The following is a 16,090-nucleotide window of genomic DNA, read 5'->3' as shown; positions in this document are numbered from 1 at the left end:
CCACCTCCACATCAAACAAAAACTTCTCACCATTGACTTTTAAGGACTCAATCACCTTGCCCTCTCCGACCTCACCTCGCTAGTCTCCTACTATAAACCAGCCCCCACACTTTGCTCCTCTAATGCTAACCTTCTCACTGTGCCTCCATCGCATCTATCTCCTGTCGACCCCTCGCCCAAGTTCTGCCTCTCTCCTGGAATACCCTCCCTCCTCAAATCCGACTGATAATTCCTCTCCCTTCCTTCAAAGCCTTATTGAGGGCACATCTCCTCCAAGAGGCTTTCCCTGATTAACACCCCACCCCTTTCCTCTTCTCCCACTACCTTCTGCTTTGCCCAGACATGCTCCCTTGTTCACCCCACCTCCTAGAGCCACAGCACTTATGTAAATATCAGTCTTCCCCACCTCTACACTGAAAGCTCATTGTGGGCAGGGAAATGTGTCAGTTTATTGTTGTAGTGCACTCTCTGAAGCATAGTACAGTGCTTTGCACACATATTAAGTGCTCAATAAATACAGTTGAATGAAGGAATGAATGTTAACTTGCGGCTAGATGGTGATCAATATCAATGGCAGTCTAAGCATCAGTGGTTATGCTACTATTGAATATATTGTAGTAGAGTCCTGGGTCAAACGCGGGTTATAAATTCTTGCACTCCTTCAGTTATTTTTTCTATTGTTTCTACTGTGAGATAACAGGAATCATTTACTGCAACCTCCTCAGGAGAGTAGAATAAGATGTAAAATTGCCCCTCTGTTGGCCTCTGCAGTAAGTGAACTGCTTATTATCCTTTAATGTATCTCCCTTCTTTTTACCACAAGCAGCAGTGAAAATGATGATGGAGATCTTTCCCGTGTGCTACTGAGACACTTTGGACCCCACGATCAGCTCTGTGCATCTGTAAAACAAAAGAAGTAAGTGTGAATGGCAAATCTTTTTTTTTTCAGTTTTGGTTAATTTACAACATGAACTATGCCATTTGAAAACGGAATTGCAAGCCAGTAGTCACAGTTATTACTACAAAGAATGACCCCAAACAAATTGCTTAATAATCACTGACTTCCTCATTTTAATGTTCATATTTTATGAAAAAAGAATTAAATTATTGCTAGCATTCAATTTACTTGGTATAAAGAGGAGCTAGAGAGGTGAAAGTAGCCATTACCATATCACTTCACTCAAAGATGACTTTGGATTTTAGGACAATCCTTTCAAATCTGATGATTCTAATGAAAATATAATTTTATGTAATAGGTTTTCAATATTTGTACTAGTACTTTATATATCTTAACACATTCCAATAATTAATAAAAAGCAACATCTTAAAAATGTTCTAGTCAGAGAATCCAAAATATACTGAAGGATTTCCATGCTAGCAAATGATTTCTGCTTACCTAGGTAGTAAATGGTCCTGCAATGCACTGAATAAGGAAAAAGAAAATTAAAGTGAGAAATCCAGAATAAGGTTTGGAATAGTGAGAGTGATGCCAATGTGACAACCAAGTTTTTTTTTGTTTTGTTTTGTTTTTAATGACATTTAAGCATTCATTATGCACCATATGCTGTACTAAATTCTTGACCAAGTGTAGATGGCTCAACCATTACTTTATCCATTCCCAATTCAATCTATCAATTATTTTCTGTTGTCCACTCTCCTATGGTAATAGGTTGCATGTCTTTCCTTCCTGCCAGGTAAAGAAGCAGTTACTTTCGTCGTTTACATTTTTGCCTCAAGCTTCACGGTGGGCTACCTAATACTGGTGTGGGGGGGATTTAGTAAACAAAAGTTTTGCATTTTCTCTGTCCACAGTGGGACCAAAATTAAAATTGAGTTTAAGTATGTTATAAAAATAGTGGTATTTGTTAAGAGCTTACTATTTGCCAAGCACTGTAGTAAATCCTGGGATAGATACAAGATAATTAGGTCCCACGTGAGGCTCACTGTCATAAGTAGCAGGGAGAACAAGCATTACATTATATAGATGAGAGAACAGAGGCATAGAGAAGTTAAGTGACTTACCCAAGGTCACACAGCAGGCATGTGGTGGAGCCGGAAATAGAGCCTATAGTTCTCTGAATCCCAGGCCCATGTTCTTTCTAGTAGGCCACTGTTCTTCCAGGGAGAAGGGAGGGGATAAGCCAAAGGGCGACAGCTGATGAAGTGGCTTAAAGCCAATGGTCAGGAGTGTCAAAGCTCTTCTTGAGACTGTAAGCTCCTTTACACATGGAATGTGTCTAACAACTCTTTTGTATAGTATTCTCCCTAGACTGTGAGCCCACTGTAGGGATTGTCTCTATCTGTTGCCAAATCGTACTTTCCAAACACTTAGTACAGTGCTCTACACACTGTAAGTGCTCAAAAAAGTACGATTGAATGAATGTATGTGCTTAGTACAGTGTTCTTCATCCAGTAAGTGCTCAGTGAATATCACTGATCATTGGAGATTTTAGAGCAATGAAGAAATGTGTGGAGAATGACATTATAGAAAGTTGATGTGAGTGGCAGAATGAAGTACAGACCAGAGAAAGGAACCAAATGGAAAGAGGAAAAGTTAGGAGAGTCCAATACAGTAGTCACCTGGAGATTTGACTACTTCTTGGACCAGATTTGTGGCCATTTGGGTGGAGGGAAAGGCTGGATTTGGACTGTAAGCTCACTGTAGACAGGGAACATGTCTACCAATTCTGTGGTAGTGTACTTTCCCAAGTGCTTTGTACAGTCTCTGCACACAGTAAGTGTTCAGTAACAATTGATTGAAATACTATTGATTGAGGGAAAAGCATTAGGATTTAACAATGGATTAGATTGGAGAATTGAAAGGGAATGAGGAATCAGAGAAAATGCCAAGATATTACCTGGAAGCTAGCTCTTAGTATTCTTTTTGAAGTTTTCATGTTAATCCATTCTGGTTTCAGAATTAGTGCATAAATTGTGGTTGGCCACTTTTATATGTCCATTTAACTTTTCAGAATTCCAGGAAACAATCAGTGATATACATTGAGTTCTTAGTTACGGCTTGAGAAATTTCAACTGAGTAGGAGGACACAGTCCTTGCCCTTAAGGTAGAGAGATACTGAAATGAATTATGAGTAGGAGAAATCAATAGAGTAAAAAGATTTGTGCACAAATGCAATGGGGATCGGGATATGTATGTGAGTATCCAGGTGTTTAAGTGATATGGAAGTGCTGAGGTTGCAGGAGTTGGGAAAATAAGGTGTGATGATGAGAGATTAATCAGGGAAGGCTTCCTGGGGGAGATGTGCATTGAGAAGGACTTGAAAATGGGAAGAGCTGTGGTTTTTCCGGTGAAATCAGAGGACGCTTTAGACAGAATGAGAGCTTAAGAGGATGGTAGTGAGAGACATGAGAATAAGGCCCAGCAAATAGGTGAATATTCATTCATTCAATAGTATTTATTGAGCGCTTACTATGTGCAGAGCACTGTACTAAGTGCTTGGGATGAACAAGTCGGCAACAGATAGAGACAGTCCCTGCCGTTTGACGGGCTTACAGTCTAATCGGGGGAGACGGACAGACGAGAACAATGGCAATAAATAGAGTCAAGGGGAAGAACATCTCGTAAAAACAATGGCAACTAAATAGAATCAAGGCGATGTACAATTCATTAACAAAATAAATAGGGTAACGAAAAATATATACAGTTGAGCGGACGAGTACAGTGCTGTGGGGATAGGAAGGGAGAGGTGGAGGAGCAGAGGGAAAAGGGGAAAAAGAGGGTTAAGCTGCAGAGAGGTAAAGGGGGGATGGCAGAGGGAGTAGAGGGAGAAGAGGAGCTCAGTCTGGGAACGCCTCTTGGAGGAGGTGAGTTTTAAGTAGGGTTTTGAAGAGGGAAAGAGAATCAGTTTGGCGGAGGTGAGGAGGGAGGGCGTTCCAGGACAACGGGAGGACGTGCCCCAGGGGTCGACGGCGGGATAGGCGAGACCGAGGGACGGTGAGGAGATGGGCGGCAGAGGAGCGGAGCGTGCGGGGTGGGTGGTAGAAAGAGAGAAGGGAGGAGAGGTAGGAAGGGGCAAGGTGATGGAGAGCCTTGAAGCCTAGAGTGAGGAGTTGTTGTTTGGAGTGGAGGTTGATAGGCAACCACTGGAGTTGTTTAAGAAGGGGAGTGACATACCCAGATCGTTTCTGCAGGAAGATGAGCCGGGCAGCGGAGTGAAGAATAGACTGGAGCGGGGCGAGAGAGGAGGAAGGGAGGTCAGAGAGAAGGCTGACACAGTAGTCTAGCCGGGATATAACGAGAGCCCGTAACAGTAAGGTAGCCGTTTGGGTGAAGAGGAAAGGGCGGATCTTGGCGATATTGTAGAGGTGAAACCGGCAGGTCTTGGTAACGGATAGGATGTGTGGGGTGAACGAGAGAGACGAGTCAAGGATGACACCGAGATTGCGGGCCTGAGAGACGGGAAGGATGGTCGTGCCATCCACGGTGATAGAGAAGTCCGGGAGAGGACCGGGTTTGGGAGGGAAGATGAGGAGCTCAGTCTTGCTCCTGTTGAGTTTTAGGTGGCGGGCCGACATCCAGGTGGAGACGTCCTGGAGGCAGGAGGAGATGCGAGCCCGAAGGGAGGGGGAGAGGACAGGGGCGGAGATGTAGATCTGCGTGTCATCTGCGTAGAGATGGTAGTCAAAGCCGTGAGAGCGAATGAGTTCACCGAGGGAGTGAATATGTTGCCATGAGAGGAAAGAAGCATGCTTCCTGGGGTGTAGTGGGAGAGAAGAGAGTGTAAGTTTAGGGAATCCAAATTCCAGAGAAGTAGTGTGGTCTAGTGGAAAGAGCATAGGTTTGGAAGTCACAGGACCTGGATTCTAATCTCAGCTCTGCCACTTCTCTGCTGTGTGACCTAGAGCCAGTTACTTAACTTCTCTGTGCCTCAGTTACCTCATCTGTAAAATGGGGGCTAAGACAGTGAGCTCTATGTGGGACTAGGACTGTGTCCAACCTCATTAGCTTGTATCTCTCCCGGTGCTTAGTACAGTGGCTGGTGCATACTAAGTGCCGAACAAATGCCATAAAAAAGTCACACCTTTAGTGATCGATCGCCTAATCCATTTCCCGTTTCACATAACCACAGTGTCATTTCAATAGTTATTGAACTTGTTTTGCTCTCTTCCATTCTACAGGAGTATACCATGGGAATTTTATCATTTTTCAGTAATTTTAATGTTTGGACAAGTCACCAGGAAGGGCGTTTAGAAGAATTAAAGGATCTACTTAGAAAAAACAAAAATTGAAAAATGGTAGCCAAGAGAAATATGCAATCGATATTCATTATTTGATAGAGGCTTGCATTTCCCTTTCCTTTTATATCTTTGCTTGTTTATTCTAATAGGATATACTGTAAAAGCCTTGCTCTTTTGGTTTTTTTTTAAATGATGATTAAATTCATAGTCAAACCCCACATAGGGTGTTTATTAGTAGGTTGTTGTTTCTTTGCCTTGCATGTCTGATAACACCTGATCTTCACCCATGTGACTCATAGAAGCTGCTCAATGGAATGCCTGGGGTGACTTGGTCTATATTAGGCACAACTTACAAAATGAGCATCATTTGATATAATAGAAATATTGTCATTCCAATAAAACATTGTCACCAAGTCAGCAACTCAAGCTGTGAAAATAAATGTCATGACTTGGCCTCCACACCAGCAGGAGATCATTATCTATTGAACAGTGGTCTAATCTGATACATAAATATGTCTTTTTTCTATCTTTACTCATTGCTGTGGTTCCATTTTTTTGTCTATTTCATTAGAGAAAATATTTCATGCTGGCAAACTGATCCCAATTCCCATGAAGTGTTTCAGGATTCATGTGGATGTTTGGTAGGTCATTAAATATATTTTTTTTTCCTCATTCCTAAACTAAAGCCCTAGCAGAGAATAGCAAAAGCAGAGAAAGTTTATTTGTTCATTTCAATATTCCAGCTACGTATTATTTTACGAGGTTTACCTAGAAGTCTCTGGTTAAGAGTTATTTATTTGTTTATTTGTTTTTCCATCGCTAGATTCTCGGTGTTTTTCAACCCCTTGAGATGGTTTACATAAGCCAGAAAGGTGTGATTTTTGGAATGTAGATTTGATATTCTCATTGCCATCACTGTATGAACATTCTTCTGACATGGAACTGTGTTTACCATGGATCTGTCTATGAAACCATTAATAATGTCTCTAGTAAGGCTGAATAGACCTCCTCTCAGGGTCGCACCTGGAGAGTTTCCGGTACTCTACCAGTCTCGGCTATGGAAGGGAGAGTCAAGCAGAGGCCGATCAGTTCCCTTCTCAGCTAGAGCAGTGGCTAGTGAGTGGAAGGCGATCTACTACAAGTCAAAACTCACCCTTGCTGGGCAGCAGCGGCATAAGAGAGAGTCGAGGGCGGAGACTCATTTCCTTGGTGGAAAGAGGTAATGGTAAACACTTCCTTATTTTTACCAAGAAGACTCTATGGATACAGTAGCAGACCAATTGCAGATGGAAAGCAGGGCGTTCTGGGAGAGATGTGTCCGTGGGGTCGCTATGGGTCATAGTGTATACGATGTGTGTAGGATGTAGTGTATACGTGTCAAGTCAGACAAATGGCTGAGGAGTCTATAATCTTTCTAAAGGTAAGGATCTCCAAAATGCCACATCCAACCTTTTAGTATTATTTAGAACTCTCCTCTTCATTGTTTTATTTAATGGTATTTGTTAAGCATTTACTATGTGCTAGGCTCTGTACTAAACTCTGGGGTAAACAAGACAATCAGTTTGGAGACAATCCCTGTCCCACATAGTGTTCACAATCCTAATCTCAGTTTTATAAATGAGGTATCTGCGGTACAGAAAAGTTAAGTGATTTGCTCAGGATCCAGATTAGTGGAAGAGTCAGGATTAGAACCCAGGTGCTCTGACTCCAGGCTGTTCTTCGTCTACCAGGTCACACTGCTTTTCTAATCATTTATGAGCTCTGCACCAGTCACAATTCTCCTTATTCCTCATTAGCAAAGGATACTTGTTTTCCATTTATGATGTTCAGATGCTTTAGAAAGATTCTCATTCATTTGGACTCTATCCCTCTTAATCACTTAATCTCTGCCCCTTTCAACTCCATCACATGGATGAACATGACTCTAAAAGTCTTTTCTGCTTTTAAGTTGCTACAAAGGATTGTAAGCCAGAATGCACAAAAGGTTTTGATGTTCCCAAGCAAAACTGACTGATAGGGTTGCCATAGAAATCCAAAGGGACTCTGATATACAGGTGACTGATACAGAGATTTTAGATATCTGGAAGCATAAAAAGTCATGAATAATGTATTGAAAAATGAGAATGTTAAAATTGTGTAAAATTCAGCTTTAAAATGCCATAGGGAGAACAAACTCTAAATATCCACCTAACAGTTGGGGGTCTTAAAAGTTTCTATTTAATTATTTTTTGAAATTTCAGAAGTGTCCAAATAACACCATCAGCGTTCCCTATCTGAAAAACAATAAAGGACATCAACTCTTAAACCTGTCAGCATTCAATGTGGAAGAATATGTGTTGAGACCTTCGAAAAATCCAAGGTAACTAAACTGCACACGGTGTCTCCTAAAGCACAGGAGTTGGGAATCTGCAGATTGTTCAAAGGAAAACCCCATATTCCCAAGTTTCTGCCCCAACCTTTGGAATCCTCATTGAATAAACCATCCGTGGTAGAAGCAGGAGGGACTTGAAACAGATAAATGCTTTAGGGCTCGGGGTTCTCAGCTAGATTCCAGAGTAGTAATACTAGCAGCATTTATTGAGCAATGACTAAATGTAGTATGCTGTACTGGACACTTGGGAAGTATGGAATAATGAAGTGGCACTGTCTCTGCCCACAAGAAGCTTGCCCCCTAAGCAGGGAGGCAAATGTCGAAAATATTTAAGCTAGAGAAGGCAGCAACATAAAGTGAACATCTATATGCATGCTAGACTGTAAACTTCCTCCAAGCCATAAGCTCCTTATGGTTAGGGAACCTGCCTACCAAGTCTGTTGTACTGTGCTCTCCCAAGTGCTTGTACAGTGCTCTGCAAGAAGTAAGTGCTCAATAAATACCATTGATTGATTGATTGCTAACGAGGGTGTATTCCGACTCCGCCACTTGTCAGCTGTGTGACCGTGGGCAAGTCACTTAACTTCTCTGTGCCTCAGTTACCTCATCTGTCAAATGGGGATCAAGACTGTGAGCCCCACGTGGGACATCCTGATTCCCCTGTGTCTACCCCAGCGCTTAGAACAGTGCTCGGCACATAGTAAGCGCTTAACAAATACCAGCAAATACTAACATTATTAAATACTTCACAAGTAGGCTGAGAAGATGATATGACTCAGGGTCCTGAGAAATTAACTGGGAAAGCTTGTTGAGATGGGATTCAAGAAGGGATTTGAGTGTGGAAAGAGTTGTTTGTCTGTCTGATGTGGGAATGGTGAGAGTTCCACATCTGGAGGAACAGCAGGAATAAGAGGACAGGGGAAGAATTTAGAGTGAGGTACAGTTTTCCAAGGTTGCCTTGGAAAGAACAAAGACAGTAAATTGAGGCCTAGTGGGAGGAAAGACTAGATAAGTAAGATGGGGCTAGATGGTGGAGAGCCTTGAAGCCTATTTGGAGGAATTGTTAATAATAATAATAATAATAATAATGTTGGTATTTGTTAAGTGCTTACTATGTGCAGAGCACTGTTCTAAGTGCCGGGGTAGATGCAGGGCGATCAGGTTGTCCCACGTGGGGCTCACAGTTTTTTAATTCCCATTTTACAGATGAGGTAACTGAGGCACAGAGGAGTTAAGTGACTTGCCCACAGTCACACAGCTGACAAATGACAGAGTCAGGATTCGAACCCATGACCTCTGACTCCCAAGCCTGGGCTCTTTCCTATGAGCAAGCCACGCTGCTTCTCTAATTATTGAAAGTGGAGAGACATAGGGGGCTATTGGAGGGTTTTGAGGAGAGGAGAGATGTGGATTGAGGGTTGTTTCAGGAAGATTATTCATGCAGCAACATGTACTATAGATTGGAGCAGAGAGAGACTGGGGGATCAGTGAGGGGGTAAATGTAATAATTTAAACCATGTAACACCAGAGGTTCAAAAAGGGTGTTAGCAGTTAAGATGGAGAGGAGCTGCTGGATCTGGGCAATGTTGTCAGGGAAAAAATGGCAGGATTTTGTAGCAGACTGAATGGAAGAGTTGAAGGATTGCTAATAGTCAAGGATGCCTTGTCATAAAAGGACAGTGTAATGATCCTATACAATATGTTGTGGGGTTCACAATTCCCTAAACTACAACAACATTTGAACAATGTGCTTAATAATAATAATCATAATAATTCTGATACTTGTCGAGCGTTTACTATGTGCCAAGCACCGTTCTAAGCACTAGGGATTATACAAGTTAATCAGGTTCGAAACAGTCCCAGTACCACACTTATCCACACTTTACAGATGAGGTTACTGAAGCACAGAGAAGTTAAGTGACTTGCCCAAGGTCACACAGCAGACTTGTGGCAGAGCCGGGATTAGAATCCGGGTTCTTCTGACTCCCAGATCCTTGCTCTATCTACTCAGCCGTGCGGCTTCCACTTACTTCTCAGGGCATGACCATTAGCCCTATTTCTCTTTGGCATGAAGTACTGAGGGGAAGGTTAAGAGCACCAGATCCACAGCAGTTACCCTATACCAAAAGCCATCTGGATGAAGGATGCCAAAGAAGACTGCCGTCCCATAGTTTCTGCAAGTATCCTATTGCCACAGGTGGATATCATCTCCTGGGATGTATGGGGCAATAGATTGATCCAGTTTAGCATTGCTTGCTTTCTAATGCTGTTAAGTCCAGGGTAGCCTGAGAAGAATGTATGCCTAATAAGTAAATAGTACCTACTTCAAAAATATGAAAATTCTGTATCTGTTACAACTACCAAATTATACCTATAAACCTATTACTGTATGGAACCGAATACACAATAGAAAATCTAAAGGGACACTAAAAATGTGACATCTCTCTCTCTCTCTCTCTCTAATAATAATAGTAATGAAGTTGATGATAATATTTATTAAGCATTTACTATGTCAAGCACTTTTCTAAGTGCTGAGTAGGTACAATTAGATCATTTTGGACACAGTCCCTGTTCTACCTGGGCCTAAAGTATGAGTAGGATAGAGGACAAGTACTGAATCGCTATTTTACAGATGAGGGAACTAAAGCCGGAATAATTGAAGTTACTTGCCCAAAGTCACACAGAAGACAATTGGTAGAGCCTGGGTTAGAACCCAGACCTTCTGACTTCCAGGTCCACGCTCATTCCACTAAAGTTATGCTGCTTCTCATCATCAGTGATATTTATTGAGTGCTTACTCTGTGTAAACACTGTATTAACTGCTTGGGAGGGACAATACAACTGAGCTGGCAGACACATTCCCTGCCCACAGTGACCAAGGCGGAGAGACAGACATTGATATAAATGAACAATTTATAAAACAAAATTAAAGATATGTACACAAAGTGTTGTGGAGTTGATGGTGGGGAGAATAGGAAATGCCAGAGGTCACAAATCCAACTGTATAGATAACTCAGAAGAGAAAGGGAGTCGGGGAAGAGAGGGCAAAATTGGTGAAGGCCTCTGGGAGGAGATGTGAGCTTTGGGTTACACATGACTATGTTACTGTTGAATTTCAAAAGGAATACACTTTTGTAATTCCAGGTTAGCGACTTCGAGCAGAATAATTGGCTCAGTTGAAATTAATACATTACAGATGAAAAATCAGTATACATAAACCCCTTAAAAACTCTAAATCTTTTTAGGATTTCTATGTGCTTTGCAATTTTTTTTTTATTGCAGTATTGAAAATGATTGACTCCTGATTCATGATGTAACACTATTTTCCATTGTTTCTAGGCTTGGAGGCTGGTCTTTTGGGACGAAGCCACCACATTTAGGTCAAGAAGCAATATTTCAAGAATCCAGAACAAAGAAACTGGCTAAGGTAAAGTATTTTAAAACTGAAATGGAACTGTGGCAATCGAATTGAAATTGGAACATTACTTCATATTTATTATTCCATTATTGTGGTCTTTGAACTGATGGCTGAGGAAGTTCTAATGAAATTTTGTCTATATAATTTTTTATCCACAAGGAGCTTAAATTTTAAAGGGGGAACTATACACAGGAAGAAAGATAAAATTCACAAAAACAATGAAGAAAATGCAAGATTGATGAAGAACACAAAATCTCAACTTTTCAATCATTTTAAAGGAGCAGTAATAACTAATCATAAAAATTTATGTATTGGTTTAGCACTTACTATTAATTAACTCATTCAATGAATTGTATATATTAAGCTCTTATTGTGTATGGAGCACTCTACTAAGTGCTTGGGAAAGTACAATACAACAATAAACAGTGACATTCCCTTCCCACAATGAGGTTACAGTCTAGAAGAGGTGGAGACAAGGCATCAATACAAAATGATCTTACAGTCTCGGGGGCAGGGGGAGACAGGCATCAATGTAAATAAATAAAATTACAGATATGTGCCATGCACTGTACTAGGCACTGGGTAGATACAAGATAGTTGGGTCAAACACAGTATCTGGCTCACATGGGGTTCACAGTCAAAGGGAAAAGAAGAATATTTGAAGTTCTAGTTACGCATTTTCCCAGATACTAAGTCAAGAAGAAAGTTATCATTTTCCAGTTGTGGGTAGAGAATACCGTACTGTTATATCATTCTATTGTACTCTCTCAAGTGCTTAGTACAATGTTCTGCACATGGTAAGCACTCAATACATACAACTAAGTGAGATTTTTCTTCAAAGCATAGCATCACCAGTATTGTGTAGATTTTACACAGGCAGGTCTGTTACTTGAAATGCCTCCTGGAAACTGCTTTTGGCCAATGTTGAGTCAAATTATTGCATTAACCTTTCAGTAATTAATGACCAATCTTTTACTTCAACCTTTAGGGCCTGTTTGAAAGACAGTGAATGTACAATTTACATAGACTTCTGAAGAGAAATGGAAAATGGAAAATTTCCATATGAATCATTATACTGCAGAAAATCTCCCACTGAAGTATCTCAAATTATTTCATCTAATTCTAGGGTGTTTAAAACCAATTCACACTCTGCCTTTCAGGAAAGTAGACCCCATAGATCAAACACTGGAATTATTTGACCCCTTGGGTTTTCATTTCGTGTGGTTACCTAATGACATAATGCTCAGTGAAATTTTATTAAGTAGGGAAACCCTAGAATAGTAGATTGCACATAAACTTTTTAAATTCTATTGTCTTTTAAATGGACTTTTAAGAGCTTTAGTGGACATCAAGAGCATCAAGAGCATCAAGAAGTAGATGGCTTCTTGAATATTCATTTTCCTTTTACAAATAATTTCTATACTTGAATTTAATTTCTGAGTTAAAATTACTTTTTCCCTTTGTATCCTGATGCTGACAAATCCTTTTATTTGCAAATTGACCTTCTATGCCCAGCTATTGGAATTTATTTACATTGTACCTTCAGAACAGTTTTTTTCTGAACAATTCTTGTGAAGGAACTGTCTTCAAAATACAAGTTTTTGGTACAATCATTATTCAAGAAAAAGTCTTCTCCCTGCCCCGTCTCTCAAAAATGGATGAAAGTCCAGCAACAATGTGCAGAAGGACTGCCTAATGAAACACCCGAATAAAGCAGAGTGTGATGGCAGATACCTAAGGACATTCTGAAATGATGGATGAATGTCTATAATAATTGTGATATTTGTTAAACACTAATTTGTGCTAAGCACTGTACTTAGCACTAAGATACATACGAGATAATCAGTTTGCACGTGGGGCTCACAGTCTAAGTAGGAGAGAGAACAGGATTCCCATTTGACAGATGAGGAAACAGAAGTTAAGTGAATTGTCCGAGGTCACACAGCAGGTACAAGGTGGACTTGGAATTAGAACACAGGTCCTCAGACTCTTAAATCTCTACTTTTTCCACTAGACCATACATCTTTGCTGTCTATATTGTAGAAGTGGTATTAGAAGCCGAAGCAGCAGGAACAATGGGGCAGAGTTTGAGTGTCCATTGGGTACAGTGTATACTGTTTCAGGCATTTAGAATGTCCAGAATAAGTGATAAGACCCCCTGCTCATAAGGTCCTTACACTGGAATGGGAGAGGTGAGCATTAAAGTATATATAACTAGAGAGGTCAAAAATAATGAATAATGCAGGCATATACAGCAGTGCTAAGAAAAGGATAAATGAGTTCATAAGTACTAGGGTTGGCTGAAGGAATGACATGGATCAGGGCCCTGGGAAATTAACTGAGGAGAACTTATTGGAGGAGGTGGATTTTAGGTGGGATTTGAATGTGGGGAGAGTGTGATATATTTGATATGGGGACAGAATGAGTGCCAAACCGGGGAAACACTGTGAACAGACAGAGACAGGAGAATTGAAATCGAGGATCATCAGGAGAGTGACTTTGGAGGAATGAAGACAACAGCCTGGGGAAACGAGACAGCAGAGAGCAGTTAGATAATACAAGGTTAGAAAGCCTTGAAGCTGACTGTGAGGAGCTTTTGTTTGATGGGAAAAGGCACAGGGAGGCAGCCAGTGGAAGGTGTTGAGGACAGGACAGATGTGAGCTGAGTGACATATTAGGAAGATGCTCCATTCACCATCATCATCATCATCAGTGGTATTCATTAAATGCCTAGGTGTACAGAATAGTGTACTAAGCTCTCAGGAGAGTACAAAACAACAGTTAGTAGACCTGTTCCCTGCCCACAAGTTTACAGTAATGATGTATAGATTAAATGGGGTAGAGGCTAGGAGTCCAGTGAGGAGGCTAATGAAGTCACCTAGCCATGCCAAAAACCAGAGCTTATAGCAGGGTCATATAAGGGCAGATCTGGGAATTTACAGTCTAAAGGATGAACTTATCTACCCCAGCCCTTAGTACAGTGCCTGACACAGAGTAAGTTCTTAAATACCATAAAAAAATTAATAAACTCTTCCATAACTACTGCCTGGATGAATTCAGCCCTTGCTTCTAACACAGCTTGCACACCCAGTCCCAGAAGCATCTTCCCCCTCTAAACTGTAAACTCATTAAGTGCAGGGAACATGTCGGCTCTTTCTGTTGTATTCTCCCAAGAGCTTAGTACAGTGCTCTGAACGTAGTAAGTGCTCAATAAACACCACTGATTGGTTGACTGATATTAGCTTCCGGTTCTTGAGCGCTTATCCTCTCCCTCATTGCACTCAGTTGCTCGGGTCCCATTCTCTATCACACATGAGTACAAGTTTAGTCACATGGATGATAATCCAGCCTTGTTGTGGGGAAAACACAATTAGAAGTAAAATTGCTGTAGGCTGAACAACCACTACTCTAGGGAGTTTCAGCAACTGTAACAAGGGTATAGATCATGGAGTTCTAGGCCAAGGCACTTCTTTCAGGCCAGTGAATGACTAAGTAACTGTTTCCCACACCTTTTATGCTCAGCAGACCTAATCAAATTCACCTGGAAGAAAGAAAATGTCAGACTGGTAATTCTTATCCTTTGTGAGAGTATAATTATAGGGAAATAATCACTTTTATTCCCCGGAAAATGGTCTTTTAGATTGTTCATCTTTTTCATGAGAGAAACAGAAAGTTTGTTGGCTGAAGTTCATAACTCATTTTCAGTCATCTTGATTTAATTGGGAGTCCTTTGAGTCATAAGGGATCTGAAGAGTCTGCTTTTTTCATTTTCAAATTCAATTTTATAGCAAGATTCAGGCAATTTTCTCTATTTTCTAGGTATGGTACAACCAGAAGAGTTTTCATTCACTCCCATCTTACTTAAATCACCTAAATAACCTCATCCTGTGGCAACATTTGCCTCCCTTGGTGGACTGGAGACAGTATGGTAACTATTTGTTTTTGCGAAATAATTACAATTATGGTACCTACTAAATGATTACTTTGTGCTCAGTATAGTACTAAGATATGGAGTTGATTCAAGATAATCAGGTCACTGTCCCTGACCCACATGGGGATTACAGTTTAAATAGGAGGGAGAACAGGTATTTCATCCCCATTTTACTGAAGAACTGAGGCACAGAGAAGTTAAGTGAATTGCCCAAGATCACACAGCAGACAAGTGTCAGAATTGAGATTAGAACCCAGGTCCTCTGATTCCCAAGTCTGTACTCTTGCCACTAGGCCACACTGCCATGACCGGTCTTCGAAGGATAGTATTGTTTTGAAAAGTGAAATAGACAATGAGCTGTATATATGAAAAAGAGGAATGATGGAGATTTTTGCATTTATTTGTCTCTAATAAATGGATATAATGGATATAATAAGGTGTATGTTGGCAGTAAAGATAATTTGGTTTTCTGTGGAAGGGGTATTGTCTACACTGTATTCCTTTTATACATTGGTTTTAAGTAAGCAAATCATCTTGTTTCAGAATTGCCTCAAGGTGAAGTTAAAATATTTTGACTTAACTGTGCTCAGGAATTGGAGATTGTCCTCTGATTTCATTTCATTATGACGGGAGAGTTGAGCTCATATTAGTTATTAATAAACTGGATGGATGGAGAATGACAGTTCTTTTCCACAGTGTGAAATAGCTTGTCTGGAAAAATGGAGCACTTTAGTTTTCTTTGGAATTCTATATTGGAAAGGAAGTGTTTGAAATAATGTTTGATGGTACATGACTGGAGCTAGATTTCAGTTATCTAACCTTTTATAAGGCTATGAGTCCTGGACATATTAGAGAAGGCATATATGTTTTTTCAAGCACTTTCATTAGTGTAAACCCAACATCATATGGAGAGACAAGATAATAAGTACTGGAATTAAGTGCTAGCTCACTGTAACATGGCTTTGCTGGGTGGGACTTGTAAAGGGAATAGCAGCAGGTTTAGCAAGATGAACTAAAATTGACATGCCCAAGCAAATGAGGAAGAGCAAAGATTTCACAAATATAGTGAAGCATGGTCTCAGGCAATGGATCAGAGGAGGGAACAGTTGGGAGCTACTGTAACAGACAACCCTGAAGTGGCCATTCCCCTAGATCAATATCAGTCTTATTC

The 16,090-nt window shown here is 40.6% G+C and overlaps 1 protein-coding gene across 1 annotated transcript in view; it reads left to right on the top strand.

The window, feature by feature from the left end:
* ABCA13 (ATP binding cassette subfamily A member 13) overlaps positions 1-16,090 on the top strand; it is a 247,710-nt gene that overhangs the window by 147,086 nt on the left and 84,534 nt on the right. Inside the window, exons 47-51 of the mRNA XM_039911957.1 lie at positions 827-916; positions 5,771-5,840; positions 7,440-7,558; positions 10,910-10,997; positions 14,808-14,916. Coding sequence (XP_039767891.1) covers positions 827-916; positions 5,771-5,840; positions 7,440-7,558; positions 10,910-10,997; positions 14,808-14,916 — 476 coding nt within the window. The remainder of the gene's footprint in view (positions 1-826; positions 917-5,770; positions 5,841-7,439; positions 7,559-10,909; positions 10,998-14,807; positions 14,917-16,090) is intronic.

This window comes from Ornithorhynchus anatinus, chromosome 4 (genome assembly GCF_004115215.2).
Source record: "Ornithorhynchus anatinus isolate Pmale09 chromosome 4, mOrnAna1.pri.v4, whole genome shotgun sequence".
In the NCBI taxonomy this organism is placed as follows: domain Eukaryota; kingdom Metazoa; phylum Chordata; class Mammalia; order Monotremata; family Ornithorhynchidae; genus Ornithorhynchus; species Ornithorhynchus anatinus.
Note: the sequence above shows the minus strand (reverse complement) of the source record. Positions and strands in the feature narration are given on the sequence as shown.